Source organism: Phoca vitulina, unplaced genomic scaffold (genome assembly GCF_004348235.1).
Source record: "Phoca vitulina isolate PV1807 unplaced genomic scaffold, GSC_HSeal_1.0 scaffold1, whole genome shotgun sequence".
NCBI lineage: Eukaryota > Metazoa > Chordata > Mammalia > Carnivora > Phocidae > Phoca > Phoca vitulina.
In genome coordinates, this window is record NW_022589704.1 from 65,413,690 (window position 1) to 65,431,248 (window position 17,559).

General features: G+C 33.9%; 1 protein-coding gene across 8 annotated transcripts in view; it reads right to left on the minus strand.

Moving 5' to 3' along the window:
* LOC116635195 (sodium channel protein type 2 subunit alpha) overlaps positions 1-17,559 on the minus strand; it is a 137,981-nt gene that overhangs the window by 22,681 nt on the left and 97,741 nt on the right. For all 8 annotated transcript variants that reach the window (XM_032409151.1, XM_032409173.1, XM_032409156.1 and 5 more), the window contains 3 exons: positions 14,756-15,235; positions 4,402-4,522; positions 118-272 (listed from right to left, as the gene is read on the minus strand). In XM_032409151.1, the coding sequence (XP_032265042.1) occupies positions 118-272; positions 4,402-4,522; positions 14,756-15,235 (756 nt within the window). The remainder of the gene's footprint in view (positions 1-117; positions 273-4,401; positions 4,523-14,755; positions 15,236-17,559) is intronic.

The following is a 17,559-nucleotide window of genomic DNA, read 5'->3' on the forward strand; positions in this document are numbered from 1 at the left end:
ACACAATGTCTCGTACTTCACAAGCACCATATTTTAAAAACATATAACAAGAGGTTCATTGAGGGGGAAGGTAAAGAGTTTCAGTAAAAGAGAAGGAGGAGATCATCTGTCACCTACCAGTGCCCCACTGCTCAGTAGAATCATGAAGACTATGAAGGTTTCAAACCAGTTGTGCTCCACTATCTTGTAGCAAGTTTTTCTCAAGTTCCACCAGAGTTTCCCTTTGCCTTCTTCTATGCTTATCTGACAACACTTGAACTTCCGCACACAGTCTACAATAAGTCAAAGTAAATGAAGAAAAAATAGTTACTCTTTGATTACGTACATTTGTATTGGTGGAAGACTCATCTACATTATTACCTGATATATTGTAAGTAACTATTTTTAAGATGGCTTCCACTTACACAAATGGAAATCATCTGTACGGTTTTTAAAATCATTCATTCAACAAATATTTTTTATGTATATGTGATTATTGTAATGGATTATATTACATCATAAAAACATATAGAAAAACAGAAAGAAAATAAAATCACCAAAAGTTGATATTTCCGTCTTATCCTATGATTCCATTCATACATTGACATTTGAATTCTAAATAGTTCACTTAATGGTATAATATACATATTTCCCTTTTATTGTATGTAAATAGAACTGTGAAAGGTTTCACAACACTTCTCTAAATAAGATTACCAGACTTAACCAGAATTTATAGAATTATTCCACTATTATTGAATATGTTGCTTTAATTTTGGCTATTATCAACAACAATATTATAAGCATCTTTGTGTAATTTGTGGATTACTACATCAAAGGCTTATCAACAAATATTTATTAAATATCTGTTACATTCAAGGAATTGTATTGGACAAAGTATAATAATAGAATGTGTAAACATAGACTTTCTCTTAAAAAAGTGTGCACTTTAGGGGCGCCTGGGTGGCTCAGTCTGTTAAGCATCTGCCTTCGGCTCAGGTTATGATCCTAGGGTCCTGGGATCGAGCCCTGAGTCCTCTCCCTGCTCAGTGGGGAGTCTGCTTGTCCCTCTCCCTCTGCCCCTTCCCCCCCATGCTCCCTCTCTCTCTCAAATAAATAAATAAATAAAATCTTTTTTTTTTAAGTGTGCATTTTAGGTAGGGGACTTTTGTTCACAAATTCTATAGTTACAGAAAGCAAAAAAAAATCACAAATTAAATAAGGTATGGTGAGAGTTGATTGGTATAGATTAATTTCTGATATTGAGCTTTACAGAGGAAATGAATTTCAGCTTAGACTTTGAGGGATATGTAAGAACAGGTCTGGTACAGGAGCTATAAAGGAATGGAGAAACAATGACATCAATAAAACTTAATGATAGGTCTAGAAGTTGCATGAAGGAAAGAATTAGGAGTCAAGACTAGAAAAAACACTTAAGAGCCAATCTGAAAAAAGGAACTGGGGAGTCAGCTGGAGACTTTGGATTTTATATACTGTCCAATGAGTAAAACATTGAAGGATTTATTTGGGAGTTGTGAAGATTTACCTGATAAAAACACTGATTTAGAATGATCTCTGCCTATAAAAGGCACTGGATGGATAGAAGAAAGAAGATGAAAAAGGAGTTAAGAGTGCATGAAAAAAAAAAAGAGTGCATGAGATTCAAACAAGGGTAACTGTGGTGACAGTGGTGAGGAATCAGAAGATACCATTGAGCTGACAGGACCTGGCAGCACACAGAATAGGGGGATGCTGGGGTGTGGGAGATGAGTCACGAGATAAGGCTTTAACCGTGGAGAGGGCTCTTGTTCAATGAATAGAAAAATGGAAACCTCATCTTGAAAAGAGCATAATATTTTACTGCATAGATATTTATCAGATGCTACTTTATAATGTCAGTCGGAGAGATCATATCCTTTGTTTCATGAAAATTTAACGATGTGCTATAAAATGTTATTAGCTTCTCATCTAAGAAATAAATAGCATTGTATTTGTTGTTTCTTTGAGGGCAAGATCTTTTTCATATTCCTGTTTCCCAAAAGATCAAGAAGATTTATATGCCCTGAAAATATTCACTGTATTAAATTAAATGGAACTAAATTTAGGGTTTGTTTTTTTTTTTCTCTAGAGAGGATATGAGATGAAAAAACAGTTTAACAGAAAAAGACCAATTTTAGCGGGAATGATGAATGCCAAATTGGAGACATTAGTTTATTTCTGAGAAGAAAGGAAGAAAATGGGATAAGGAAGGGGAACAAAATGGGCCTAAACTCTATCTGTTTTATCTTAAATAAAAAGTCTGATGCAAATATGACAAAAGTATTCAAATTGTTAAAGTTGGTTGGTGGGCATCTACATATTATTCATTATTATTTTCTATAATGTTAAGTTATTCTATATCCTATAGAGAATATATTCTAAAATATTTCATACTTAAGTGGTTTTTTAAACTTTACAAAGACAAATGTTGATAGTACCATAATTATTATTGCATAATTACTTATTATTTCCTTATTATTGCAGTATTCATGAATCTATTGTGACCCTAAAGATAAGCTAATTGTCTGATAAGCTAAGAGTAAAAACTAATACCACAGAAATTATTTTTGTGATATACCACTTGAATGTTTTGGGAAGTCATATATTTTTTCATAATCAAGTAACTGCACTGGAATGTATGAAGACTTTTTGAAGAAAATAGCAAAGAGTGACTTCCCTCATAACTCATGCTGAACAAATAGCTCTCCCTCTGAAATTATTTAAAAATTCACAATTAATATTTAAGTATTTATTTTCACCAATGCATTAAAGTCCAAAATCAACAAGTATATGCAACATAATCTTATGTAACAACCTTGAAAGAATCCATTGACGTCAATTGTGATTTCTAACATCTGTGTAATTACATATTCTAAAATTTGCTTGAATTTTAAATTAAAACAGCTTTAGTGTTCTTAATGTAAACATGCATAACCCAAATGAAACACTTTTAGAATTAGTTGTAATAAAATTGCATTACTAGTAACAATTTGAGACAGTCACTATCTTTATTTTTAATTTTTTAAGGATTTATTTATTCATTTTACAGAGGGGGAGGGGGTAGAGGGAGACAGAGAGAGAAACCCAAGCAGACTCCCCGCTGAGTGCGGAGCCTAATGCTGGGTTTGATCTCACGACCCTGAGATCATGACCTGAACCAAAATCAAGAGTCGGTTGCTTAGCGCAGTGAGCCACCCAGGCAGCCCTGAGGCATGTCACTATTTTTAAATTTTTGCTTAAGCAATTGCTATATAGTATTGATTTGAGACTAAGACATGATATGCATTATTAATCAGCTGTTAACTAAAAAAATGAGTTAAATGTGAAGTGATATCCAGGGTTTTAGAGAAATGTTCCTGTACCTACAATAGGGATTTATATAAGAAATGAAGAGAATTTCTTATCTTGTGGGAAGAAATTGTACTAAATTTTTCTGTCTCTTTGATTGTTAGTGGTGCATTCCCGCACAGTCTGGATTGGCCAGGTGACTTTGCTTTGGTGAACAGGACAGGAGCAAACCCGGCAGAAAAGGAGGCTTGGCAGCTAGGCTTCCTCTCCTGCTCCTGTGCCTTCACCCCACGAACATAGTTGCTCACCGTGCGGAGGACAAGATTAAGAGTGGAGTGGAGCTGAGTCAGCCCAAGAGTCCATGCGAAACCTCAGGCTTGGAAGAGAGCCTATCTGAGATCAGCAAAACCATCTAGCTGGCCATGGACTTGTGAGCAAAAATATACGTTTTTTTGCTATATGCTAAGAAGTTCTGGGTTGTTAGATATACAGTATTATTGTTCAAGAGATAACTGATCCATACCTCAAATTACATAATTTTAGCTTTCTTCAGAAAATCCTCTTGGTATTATTGGCCTGACGGCATGGTGTCCCATGTTAAAAACTCATAGTATATTTTGGCATTTCATTATCTATTATCTATTATCATTCAGAACAAGTAAAAAATTAATCCTGACAGATACAAATAACCATTACTCATGGACAGTTTTAAATGTACACTTATCATTTACTCCCCATTGTAAGCTGACAAAACAGTAAACAATAAATTACCTCTTGGACCTTAAATTTTTTCTTCCTTTTTTTTTTTAAAGCTAACGAGAGATAGGTTTGATTTGTCATTCTCTCTGATTCGATATTCTAGGAGGCCACTAAAACACCCATATAGTTAGCAGCATTTCTTAGTTGAACAGTATGCACAAAAATAGGAATGTCTGATCACATAAATGTTATCTTCTAAAAAATTATCTTTCTTTTGATACAGAAAAAAACAAAAACCAAACAAATAAACGAATGGTCACTAGATAGAGATGATTAGAGGATGGGAAAAGAGATAGGTAAGAGGGGTCCAGTGAGCTCACATGCACTGTTCCCACTTACCTTCCGTGAAACAGGCTTCAGGTTCAAGGGATTCTTCGGGTTCTACCTCAGGTTGCTCTCCCTCAGCGGGAGCTCCTATATCAACTGTGCTGCCTTCAGATGAACTAGTTGCATTTAGCTTCTGAAAATCAATTCCACAGAAAATCTTTTAAAATATTTTCTTTATAATATAAAAATTCAAAAGGCGTGCCCTCAAGTCTTCTGTATGCATTTCCTTGATCTGTAATTCAAGAGTATCTTAAACATAATGCCAGTCCGCTTAGGAGAGGTGGGGGTCACAAGATTAGATGCAGTGCCACAGCATATTTTTTTCTTTAAAAATATGGTGCTAACAACTTAAATAATTTTTGATTAAGCCCATGTATAGAGATTCTGAAATAAAATCCTGAAGAGAGCTTTGTAAGCTGCCAGAGTCATATGGTCATCTGTGATCTTGCTTTTGTAAATTAGCTTGCAAATGGTATAGTTTGTTTTATTCTAAAATTGTGACCCAACCAACGAAAGCTGCACAAGTGTATTTTCATGTCAAATGCAGAAAAGATTGATCCAATGCACATAAACAGCAACAATCTAAATTTATCCACTTTTCATTGACATGAAAACATATACCACTAGTTGTTATTAAATATATTCTATAGTTTTCTAATTCAGAAAAGAGCAGCACATTGTTAGCTTTATAGCAAGAGCTGGTATTTTGCATTCTCTTTGGCCAATGCACCCCTGTGTTTCATTGTGCATTTGGAAACTACTTGTTACTCTGGCACTCTTACCTGTCCTGTTAATACAGGGAGAAGTGAATCTTTGGCAGTCACTTTGGTTTCCTTTAGGCTACATCAAATACCACCAAAAGAAAAATATAATAGAAAGAAGTTGTTTTGAACCTTGACATACAACAAACTTTAGCCAGGTCAGGGTGTTAAAGGGATCAGCTAAAAATAAAGGGATCCAAGTCTTTAGCCTGGTCTTAAAATGCTGCAGGAATGACACAGGGCCAGGTATGAGTGCCACATGGAATCAGAGTAGTTTGGGCCACAGCATTCCCGGACCTGTTACAATGTTATTACCATTAGTGCATAACATTAGGAAATGGCTGAGCTGATAAGAGCTACTTTATAAAGGGGATGAGGTAAGCACATGATAAAATGCACACTGAAGTATGTTGAACTACTACAAAGTGGGTATTGTAGTCAGTACTAGAAACACTCTACTCATATTTGAGCTAAAGATTATATGGATCTGCTCTGGGAAGCTGGTTCCTTTATTTTATGAAAATCATTTTCTTTATTTAAAATATTTACTTGGCATAGTGATGCTGATGAAGTAAAACTATTTATATATGATAACTATGAGACTGAAAATGCTTTTGTCTCATGTAATTTAACAATATCAGTGATAGAAGCATAAATATTAGATATGTCTATCTTCTTAGAACCAGTTTCAGGACTATTTTTAAATTTGACTGAAACAGTTAAATCAGGGATCATATATTATAAAATGCTTGAAGTTTGTTGAATTCTTCTCCTGCTCACCAGGTGTATCACAATAGTAGACAGATAATCACGATATCTTTGTCCTTAAAATTTAAATATATTTAGTTTTAAGATGAAATGTCAAAGTGGGAATATTTATTACACATATTTTAATTTTTCAGACTTCTAATTTCTTATCCTTTGTCTTTTGGTTAGACTCTTTGATAATATAGCTGTGTTTAGGTACACGTAATTGACTAAGATATGACCAAATTATCCTCTCATTCCAATTCATCTGACTCGAATAAAATTGTTACATATTAGGGAGTTGAAGATACTGATCTTTTCATTTGCAGGATGTTGAAACATGGCAATCGGAAAAACTGAAGCTTAGTCATACCTAATCTAACTGCAGACAGCCCACAATAAGAAATGGAACACATTCCTTTTAGGAAAAAAGGGTAACACTGTAAACAGAGATTGGGGTAAGACTTAGGGGCGAACCCAAGGAAAAAATGAGGCTCCATATTGAGTACTCCATATGCTCAGGCTGGCATTAGTGAATGATTGCATTACAGCCTATCAGGGCTGGGTATGTCACAGGTACTCAATAAATATTGTTTAAAAAATAATGAATGAATGATTTCTCCATAACAAAATGAAGGTTAGCTCTTGACACTGATGGGGAGAAGTCATCAGAGAACAAATTCCAGCGAATCTTGGTTTGAAATGTTCCAGAGGATCCCTGTAACGTCAACTATCACACCTTTCATTTGGTGCAGCTCCTTAATACTAATATAGAAGTAATGTCTTTTTATTGAAGCCAAATATTTGTGTATTTAAAGGTCAGGTTACTACTTTTTTATAAGTGCAACATGAAACTATTTTGTCTCTAGAAGACGTATAGCACAAGACTTAATCTTTTGAGGCAAAGATACTACTTTTGCCATCTCTGTGTCCCTAGTACCTATCACCAATGTTTGTGTTTAATAGATGTTTGTTGAGTAAATGAATAAATGACCAGTGCATGGACTCTTTTATTCTGCCAGTAACTACTTCTGACACCGCCTATCAAATACTTTTACATTCAAGGGAATACAAATAATATCCCCACTTAGGTGCAGAGTAACACAAATCCTTTAGGATTCTGAACTGTATAAATAATGGCCAACAACTTTTAGAATTAGGAGTGTTGTCTCAACATCAGGTTCTCAATTATTCAGACCTAAAATCAGTCTACAACGAAAACTGTAGTTTAACTCTGGAGTTAGTAAACTAACACTGAATCATCCTGACAGTGTTTTCTTTCTTTTCACTCTTTATAGTTAGATCTGCAGTCCCATTGGTGAATGGAATCTTTTTAAGGAGAAGCAATCTCCTCCTTCTCCATCTTCCCTCTGATATGGAACAGCAACCAATCTGGTGTCTATTTAGAGAAGGAAATGTGGCTTTAAATACCTTGTCATAAGTTATAGTGAGTCAGTAACTGAACTCTAGATCTTCTGTACCCTATTTTACCAGAACTTCCTAGAGAATTTTTTGATGATTCATAAGTAAAACCAACCTTTATCAGTAAAAAATATTTAGTAGACGTGGTATTTAGTTAAATGTTGTAGGTTCAAGATAGTGCTTGTGATATTATTGATTCCCGTGTTTTGTGACTATGAACTTAGTATTAGTTCAATTTATATTCATATTCCTATATGTAGTAATGTAGAGTAGAACTAAATATTCATTGGAATATTAAATGAACAAAAAGTAAACAATAATACCGAGATGTAGGCAAGAAACTGTGATTTATAAAATCTTTCTTGATAACATCAATCCAATGACTTTCTTAAAATTACATAAGAGGCAAATATCATAATATAAAATATGTCAAGTAAAAGTTAAAATGTGTAAAGAATCCATAAAAATCAAAGGAATCTAGTTAAGACTATAAAACTCCAGCTTCAGATATGGTCATAATTATAATAAATCCTATCGTACAAATTCACCAAATAGAACTGTCAAATATACATCATTATATGGAACTTTTAGAGCTCATGTACTTGAAGAATTTTCAACTAAAGGTTGCTTGCAAATGCTCCAAACTAGGCATGATCCACTGCAAAATACCACATGAGTAAGAGACCAAAATATGAATTGGCTAGAAATAGAACCAATTCTATACTTTCAAGTTCTACACTTGGCAAGTTTTATATTTCCCTTTGGTAAAATTTAAATGTTTAGGTTCCCTTTTTATTTTTTGTGCTTATTTATTAGGAAATAAATGAACTAAATGATATTGTTAGAGTACCCTTGCCTAGTTAAATTTTAACAAAATATGATGTATTCTAATATCAGGATAGTAAAGAGATCAAACAGGAATAGCCAATTGTTACTTGCTATGAATAGCACTGGCAATAATTTATTTTCAGGTGGAATATTACATGAACATTTGTTTTAATGAAAATCTCATACTGTAGGACTCTTCCTATTGAAAATCTGCTGGATTCTTATTGGAATATTAAATGCTAATATTTGCTAAATGATCTGATAAATAAATATCAAGGCACATAATATTTCATTTTGTATTTTTAAACATTCTATCTCTTTTACTTTTCATGTCATTGATATATTACTATTAAACACTGACATGCAAACTAATAGTCTTTCTTTCAGAAAGTAAAAGTATTTTTTAAAATAATTAATCACAGCAGAAAAAGGGAGAGAAAACATCATTTGCTATTTTTTTCATAGGCACACTTGTTTTTCATTATAAAATTGAGATACATTTTTACGGGAAATATAATTATTACAAAGATTGCATATAATATTATAAAGATTTTATATAATTTAGAAAAGAGGTATATTCTACTCTGATTCAATAAAAGGAGCTGGGATTTTAAAGAACGAAATAGCTTCAAATATAGATTAAATCAAATATTTCGTATCTAAATATTTTGACCCCCAAGAATGGCAATCCTTTGTTCCACATGGATCTTAATTCAAATTTATATTTAAGGAGCTCTGGGTTATTTTCCATGAAAAATCTTAACACTAGAACAATGAAAGTTATAATCTTGCTTGCTTTGGGATAAGCTTAAGGCCAAAGTGGCACATTAACCCCAGAAAGGGATTGTTGGTGTTACAGTCTTAATAAGGAAGATGGCAAAACCAAACATATGACAAAAAGTATCATTAGTATTATACTACATTACCCAGAAATCATTTCTGTCTTTATAATGGATACATTACACAATTTTCAAACCATAAATTGGATTTGAAGTATCCATGTTGGTCCAGCAAAAGTAAGCCTTATATCATGTTGGCCTACTCCTCAGCAGATAGATAGTGACCCAAAGACACACATGTTTAGTCCATTTTGTTCTTACATGAAGGATATTAAGAGCTTTTTTCTCCCTTAATCACTATCCTACTGGAAAACTTTCCTTCAAGGACTAAACATTCTCCAGGATAAAATCATAAGTGGGTTCTCACTGAATCCTTCCCACCAAAACCTTCTCTTACATCTTTTTCCCTCTTCCACCCCTTGTACTGGATTTAGTATACTCTTTTATGGAGCAGACAATGTTTCCTGAGGGAGGATAAGAGACATATTCAAGGACATTGAAAACTGTAATAATGTAAGAGTTAAGAATAAGTAAGTCAATTTAAACCAGTTTCTGCTTAGTTTGTGTTTCACCATATGTACTCCAATAAATCTCCGAAATAAACTGGTAGGTAATATATCTATCTGATTATCACTTTCTTGGTATACCTGTTTATTCAAGAACTTGGAATATGGGATTCTCAGAAAATAAGGAAATGAACCTTCCCTTTTTCCAAGAAACTGGGAAAAACAAGCTATTATCCTAAGGAGTCAAGTCCCACACTTTTCTGAAGAATTAATAAATTATAGGGAAAAAAATTCTCTCTAGTCCTTGTGTATACGTATATCTGTGCTTCATTGTGAACGCTTATATATCTTGGGTCCTATTTTATGTCATTCTTCAATATACAAGGCATTATCTTTCAAAAGTCTAGAGTGCCAGGACTGAATGTTTTGTTCCAAAGTATAAAAGAATACTATAAGAATGACATAATCATTGCTCCTTTCCAGAGAGCCAAATATGCTTATATTGGGATTGTTTTACAGTTTTAATGGCAGAAGAGGAAACTGCACTTAAGTGACATAGTATTTAATTAACATTTCTTAAGAAAATAATTAAATCGCACCAAGCAATTTGGTTAACATATTTGAGTACAAAACTATGATTTCAACATTAGGAAATGCAAAGTCCACCAAATGGACCCCAAAGTGGGTTACACTCATTGCCATGATCAATGACAAGGGAGGTCCTTTCACTGAAAAACACTAAAGGACCTCACAAGGATTCTCTTCCTATATAGGACTTTGTAGTGCATGATATATTTAAATAATATTCTTCAGGAGAAAGTTTTCCAGCAGGTCTGGATGAAACAAGGAAAAACAAAACCACAAAGGACAGAGGAGCAACCAAGTAAAGAAGGTGGATTCCAGATCTATTTTCAGAATGAATATCCCACCTAAAAGACCATTATCTTATTTTTTTGGTGTACAAAAAGCATTTTTTTCCCCTTTTCTTTCAGTCTTAGGAGTTTTAGGGGTAGATATCAACAGAATTTCCAAGGTAATCATATTCTAAATGTAAAATACTTTTGGTCAATTGCTGAATAAAGCAATGTCATTTTCTCTGTAATGAAGCAGATAAAAATTGTACCCATGCTGCTAGCAGCCAAAATATAAACATTCCAATTCATTTACATTATTATCACATTAAAATACCCTTTAGGCAGTTTGCACATGAATAAGGAATTACTTTGGTTTGCAGATTACCCTTCAGAAAAACTTAATATAAGACAATGAACAAAAAATTACCAATAAAGTACACCCATTGGGGTTATATTAAAAAAAAAAAACAGGGGTGAGAAAGCTTTTCTGCAAGTTTTTCAAAGAGCACCTACATTTCTCCTTTAAGCCCTTAGCATGTTCAAAACTCTGTAGCATTAAATGGAAATTAAATAATCCATAAAGGCATGCACTTTTATCTTTCAATGAATATAATTTCTATTAAAATCTGTGTAAGAAGATTAGCAACTAAATCATTGTTTTAAAAAGTTAGGGTTGCCAGACTTGCCTGACCATGCTTTATATGACTCAGCATAAGAGCAGCTGTGCATATTTTTATTTTACTGCCAATGGATGGGCAAGGAATGTAGCTGAGTAACATGCAGGCCAGTCAAAATTCATTTAGAAACTGATTATATTTATATATGTACAACTTGCTTGGGTAACCTGGGTAAAAGTGGTGGCACGAGCCTCTGGCTGGTTAAAAAACACCAGAGCTGCACTCTTGATGGCTCCAGCTTGATTTTACCCCTGTGAGAAGTAAGAACGGTAAGCAGTGAAGGTCACCATATTGTACTAGTAAATTGCACTTTGAAAAATAATCATTCAAGCATGGCTTCAACATTATTAAAACTCTAAAAGAGAAATCAATCATTCAAAATCGCAAACTATGAAAGGAATTACATTAAATATAGTCAAATAATGTTGAGTTAAAGCATACATGATTATAACATGGTAAACTTAGAGAATCCATAGAAAGGTATCAAAGAATCATACAACTTTGTCAAAGACATAGAGGATTTAGTTCAAACACCCAAACAACCTCCGAGTCCACTTGGTTAGTCTGTCCTATAAAAAGGGATTTTCAGGCATTCCAAAATTTTTAAAGTGCCATATTTTTTCCTTTAATTAAAAAAATTATTTAGAAAAGAATATCAATAACCTTCATACCATTTCTTACTACTCTACATGTGATATTTAACAGCACAACCCCATCCCACCAGTTAAAAAAATAACTAGAAGAACACTAAAGAGATATTTCAGGTAGGAATATTTGGAACTCTTGGATAATTCTCTCAAATCTCTTTTGTTTTCTAGTATAGAGCTACTAGGTAAAACACCAAATGATTAAAACCTGCACACTTCTCTTCCTAGACTATTGCCCTAATTTTTTATGAGTTTGTATTTAGGAAGTTTGATATAAAGATATACTTGAAAATTTCTCCAAATAATAAGTTTTAGCAACCAGGTAACAATCTCTATGGTGAGAACGAATCAAAAGGACTCCACAGCCAAACCAATAAAATAATTCTATTTCCAACGGGCAGATCAGTTCTTTGCCTCCAATTCCAAAGTAATGACTTCACATATGTTATTTTGGAGTACTTAATTGAAACACAAAACAAATGAAAAAGCTTAATGGTAACTGGAAAGAGAGTCTGGATTTTCCTACTATAAGCCCCACCTGACTGGACACTTCTCCTGTGTCAAACATAATGATTTGAGGTGAGGCAAAAATACATGCAGTTTTGGAGAAGCCTGAGGCTTTAAAATTTCTGAAAATTAAAAAGACTGGATGCCAAGTTAACTACACCTCAAAAGATACTCAAACTTAGCCAAAGGTTTAAACTGACTGATGGCTTTAACGTTTGATTCTTCATAATTTATTCTTGGTTTATATGAAATACTCTAAAATTAAACATACATAAAAAGAAAAATTGAAAAAAAAGAAAAATTGGCTTCCCTTACAGTAAATATTTGCTATTTGGTATAATGTCAGGATAACAAGAGGGGAATATATAGTAAAATTTAATGACCCACTTCTATTTTCTAAATGCTGGCTTCAATATCTAGTAATATACAATAGGAACAATTAGGCCCCACCCTTTCCTTCAGCATAGCCCAACCAACTACGCTTATCCAAAATTTTATTAACCATATAGTAAGATATTATTAAATTTTAAAATAATGGCCTTATTAGTAAACATTTGAGTTCAACTAGTTACAGCAATTCGTTGCCTCAGGCTATAAAGTTTTATAATTTTCCCCTTGAATCACATCACTTATTTTGTGAAACTAATAACTATGGCCTTGTTATTTACCCGTTAATTTTAATACCTCTATTTAAACTTTCTCTGGGGTGCCTGAGTGGCTCAGTCAGTTAAGCGACTGCCTTCGGCTCAGGTCACGATCCCAGGGTCCTGGGATGGAGCCCCGCATCGGGCTCCCTGCTCAGCAGGGAGTCTGCTTCTCCCTCTCCCCCTGCTCATGCTCTCTCTCATTCACTCTCTCTCTTTCAAATAAATAAAATATGTTTTTTTTTTTTTAAAAAAGAAGATAGCAGGAGGGGAAGAATGAAGGGGGGGAATCGGAGGGGGAGACAAACCATGAGAGACTATGGACTCTGAAAAACAAACTGAGGGTTCTAGAGGGGAGGGGGGTGGGAGGATGGGTTAGCCTGGTGATGGGTATTAAAGAGGGCACGTTCTGCATGGAGCACTGAGTGTTATGCACAAACAATGAATCATGGAACACTACATCAAAAACTAATGATGTAATGTATGGTGATTATAACATAATAAAAAAACATAAATAAATAAATAAACTTTCTCTGGATTTCATGTTTAACATCTACTTCTACCTAATCACAGAATTAACAATACTTATCTTAAAACAAGAAAGAATGAAAAATAGCATATTCTTCAGTAATTTTAGGTAATCAGCATGGGAATACTGACTGAAACAGCTAAGGTTTCCTTCATAGAAATATATTTTTGTTCATAATTTTATTAACTAATGTCCAATTTTTGTGACTGTTACACTACTTAAATTTTATCCTTCAGTGCCTTAAGCTCCCCAGTCCTCTGTCTTTCTTAGAATGAAAATAGTATTGGAGGTCTTTCTCTTCCTGTCAACCAATTCAAATGACAAGAAAGGATGAATCTTTGCCTTTGGCTGTTATTTTTATTTGCTTATGCAAGCTTTAATCACTGGGAATTCTGTTTTCATTTTTGTATGGTTAAACAATTAAACACTAAGGGTTTAAATTCTTTCTTCTCTTTATCCCCAACTCTGTGCTTATTAACCTAGAAACAAATTAAAAGCATACTGTGGTACTCACACTTTTCTAGTAAATCAAAGAATACTTTAAACTGCTGAGACTGGTACTGTAGTTGATAAACTCAGAATTTTACATATTCTAACATATCATGATTTGTTGTTTGTGTAGACAGCATGCTCTGGGCTCAGTAGGGTTACACATTTTCAGCATGAGTCATTACTACCTTCATTTCCTTAAAAAAATTATTTACTTCAGAAACATGAAACTATATGTAAATATCAAGCCAAGATCCCAATCAGATTTTTCATGAATAAAAATGCCTGTGCAAACTAAATAAGATCACATTTTATGAAGTATTTCATAAAAGCCAAGTGAGAGGGGCGCCTGGGTGGCTCAGTCGTTAAGCGTCTGCCTTCAGCTCAGGTCATGATCCCAGAGTCCTGGGATCGAGCTCCGCATCGGGCTCCCTGCTTGGCGGGAAGCTTGCTTCTCCCTCTCCCACTCCCCCTGCTTGTGTTCCCTCTCTTGCTATGTCTCTGTCTGTCAAATAAATAAATAAAATCTTAAAAAAAAAAAAGCCAAGTGAGAATTGGAACTGCCCTCTCACCAAGTATTTTTCTAGTACATAAAAAAAACCACCATTGTGGGAGAATTAAAAGGAAGAAAATGAACAAACTGAGGCATTTTCACAAATCTCAAATTATTTTCAGATAATTAAATTCATATTAATCTGAATATTAATATTATCAATAAATCAAAATGGCGAATATTTGAAAAAATGAGTCAGCATATCAAATTCATCTGTCGTCAATTTATCTATCACCAATTTTGCCATAGAAAGTGTGTCAATAGATACTTTCTTTTTTCTTACAGAGATAAAACATAACTTTAATGTGGACTCCTAGTTTAAACCATACGTGATGTCAAAATATCTTATTTAAAAATTCCTACCTCTTTGCTTTCCTCCATATCTGACTCGCTGCTAAATTCTTCAGTGTTTAAATTTTCAAAGTCAGACTCTCCGACAGCAATTGGTACAGTCACAGTGAGGCTGGGGTTGTTGATGAATGACATGTAATCGCTTTCATCCACAACATATTTTTCCACACTGCTGCCTATGCCACTGGTGGTCCCATTCCCATCTTTGAGATAATTGAGATCTTTGCCTATTTCTATAGTGGTGTGGTTGGAAATACAGCTGTCTTTTTTGTTATTCAGATCTTCAAGAGGTTTAATTTCATCTAAGGCTTTCTGCTTTCTAACAAAGGCTTTCTGAATAAATTCACGTAGTTTTCTTTTAACATAATCGATTCCCTTCTGCATTCTTCCCACGGCAATCTGGAGATTGTTCATTTCATTATCATCATCGGTGGCGGCGAGGTTGTCGGAACTGAACGAACTCAGGAGCAAGGCCAGGAAGAGGTTCAGAACCTACACATAGTAGGAAAATAGGTGATGAAAATGGTGAGCGCTGTGAATTGTGTAAGACTGTTGAAAAACAGACCTGTACCTCTGAAACAAGTAATACATTATATGTTAAAAAAAAAAAAAAAGAAGAAGAAGAAGATAGCAGGAAGGGAAAAATGAAGTGGGGGAAATCGGAGGGGGAGATGAACCATGAGAGACTATGGACTCTGAGAAACAAACTGAGGGTTCTAGAGGGGAGGGGGGAGGGGGGATGGGTCAGCCTGGTGATGGGTATTAAAGAGGGCACGTTCTGCATGGAGCACTGGGTGTTATACGCGAACAATGAATCATGGAACACTACATCAAAAACTAACGATGTAATGTATGGAGATTAACATAACATAATAAAAAAATAATTCCACTATCGATATATACATCTATTAAAAAATAAAATGTTAAAAACAAAAACAACATGGACTTGTATATGCTATGACTGTCTTGGTCTTAATAAAAACATACATATCCACTCAAAAAAAAAAAAGAAAATATTGTGTTGTTTCAGTTGCTGTTAAGTATAAATTTTCCAAGATTGCTCTTATACCTCATTTTTTTACCAATAGATATTCCTTTTAGTTTGTGATAAACTATCCTGAAAAAAAGTCAATGAAATAAATACCTGTCCAATAATCAAGTAATACTATTAACACTATTTCCTTTTTAGTCATTACAAAAGTACTGAAACCACTATTGTGTGAAACTTCTAAATTAAGTTCAGTTCCAAAAGAGAAATCTTAGTTATCTAGATAACTATAACAGTGAACAAAGACAAAAAAGTTTTATTTGGGATGCTAAGTATTTTCCCCATGTAACCTGGATTTTCCAGGACACCGATAATTTATTTTAACTTTATTCCTAAAACCAAAGATAATTCTAATACATTTAAACATGATTTTGTTTTTATGTATTTGTACCAATTTTCGCACCAGACAACTTACCAAATTAGAAAAAAAAAATACCTATTGTTAGATCAAAAGTCACAGTTTTTGGTTCAGAAAATCATGGCCACTAGATCTATACAATGGCTGGAAATATCTATAAAAAATGGTTATTATACAATAACCATGATGTTAATATTGAGTTAAAGATGTGGAATCAAGATATTGCCATGGACAAAAATCACTAATTAGTCTCTAACTTGAGTCTCCAAAAATAGGCCCCACTGGTATGAGCGAGTGAAAAGATTAGTGACAAGAAACCCACTGTATGTACTCAAAAGATGTAATTTATTAATGAATTGGGTACTCAGATGGCACAAGACCAAGTTGTATAATTTTTTTTCAGGATTTGATTGATAATTTTATGAGTCTCTGATTATTGAAGCATATAAAATCACAGAAGGATATAGTACTAAAGGGAGCCAAAGACAAAATGTAAGTAATAAAAAAGACGAATCCTAGAAAAGACTTTAAGTAAAACTCCAATGAAAAAGATGCTGCATTCTTGCTACATTCCTATCTTTCCAATAAGCTATTAAGGCCTAAAGCTCCTTTGTTTAGCCAGTTACAAGTTAGTCTAACAAATGGTAATAGGAAATGTAAAAATGTGTAAGATCCAGTAAGGACTTCACATAATCTGTGAGTCTATATTGACATTTCTCAATTGCTATACCATGGCTGCTGGTATTCATACTTAAGGCTTACTCCTTTACCAATAAAATTATATTTTATTGTGATTTGCCTTTGAATTTATTATTTGGATGAAAAATAGATGAAAAGAAAAAATTAAATGCTACATTTTGTTGTTTATCCATAATGAAACTGAATTTTGGTGTCATAATTGTTTTCTAGATTTGATTTCTGAAGGTTATTAATGAACTGTCTTTGTCTATTAGGAAATTCTTCTTGATATGTATCGATCGACCCTCCCAGAGTGAGATACAACTTATATTTCCTCTTCGAAGTGCTGAGGCAAGGACTCTATTTGTAAGTGTGTCATTTACTGTTATAGCTATATTATGGCCCACTCCCCTCTCTTGTTAGAATGAGTGTGGGGCAGTCTGGGGCCCCGCCTTTGTCTCGTCTGTGGACCAGTCATGGCAGTGATTACTGACCCTTCTTGTGGTGGAGCACCGTAAGAAGTTTATGGGAGTTCAAAAGGGGTTATGTCAGCTTGCCTTTGGGGGACCTTTCTCTCTTCAGTGAGGATGAACAAGAAAAATTATAGGAGGCAGTGCACAAAGTTCATTCCGCCTTGTTTAAGCAAATGTAATATGAACACATTTCCTTACTGGTGGTAAAAATGACAGATATTATTACTACCTTAGCTACTCCAGAAATACATCCAGGATA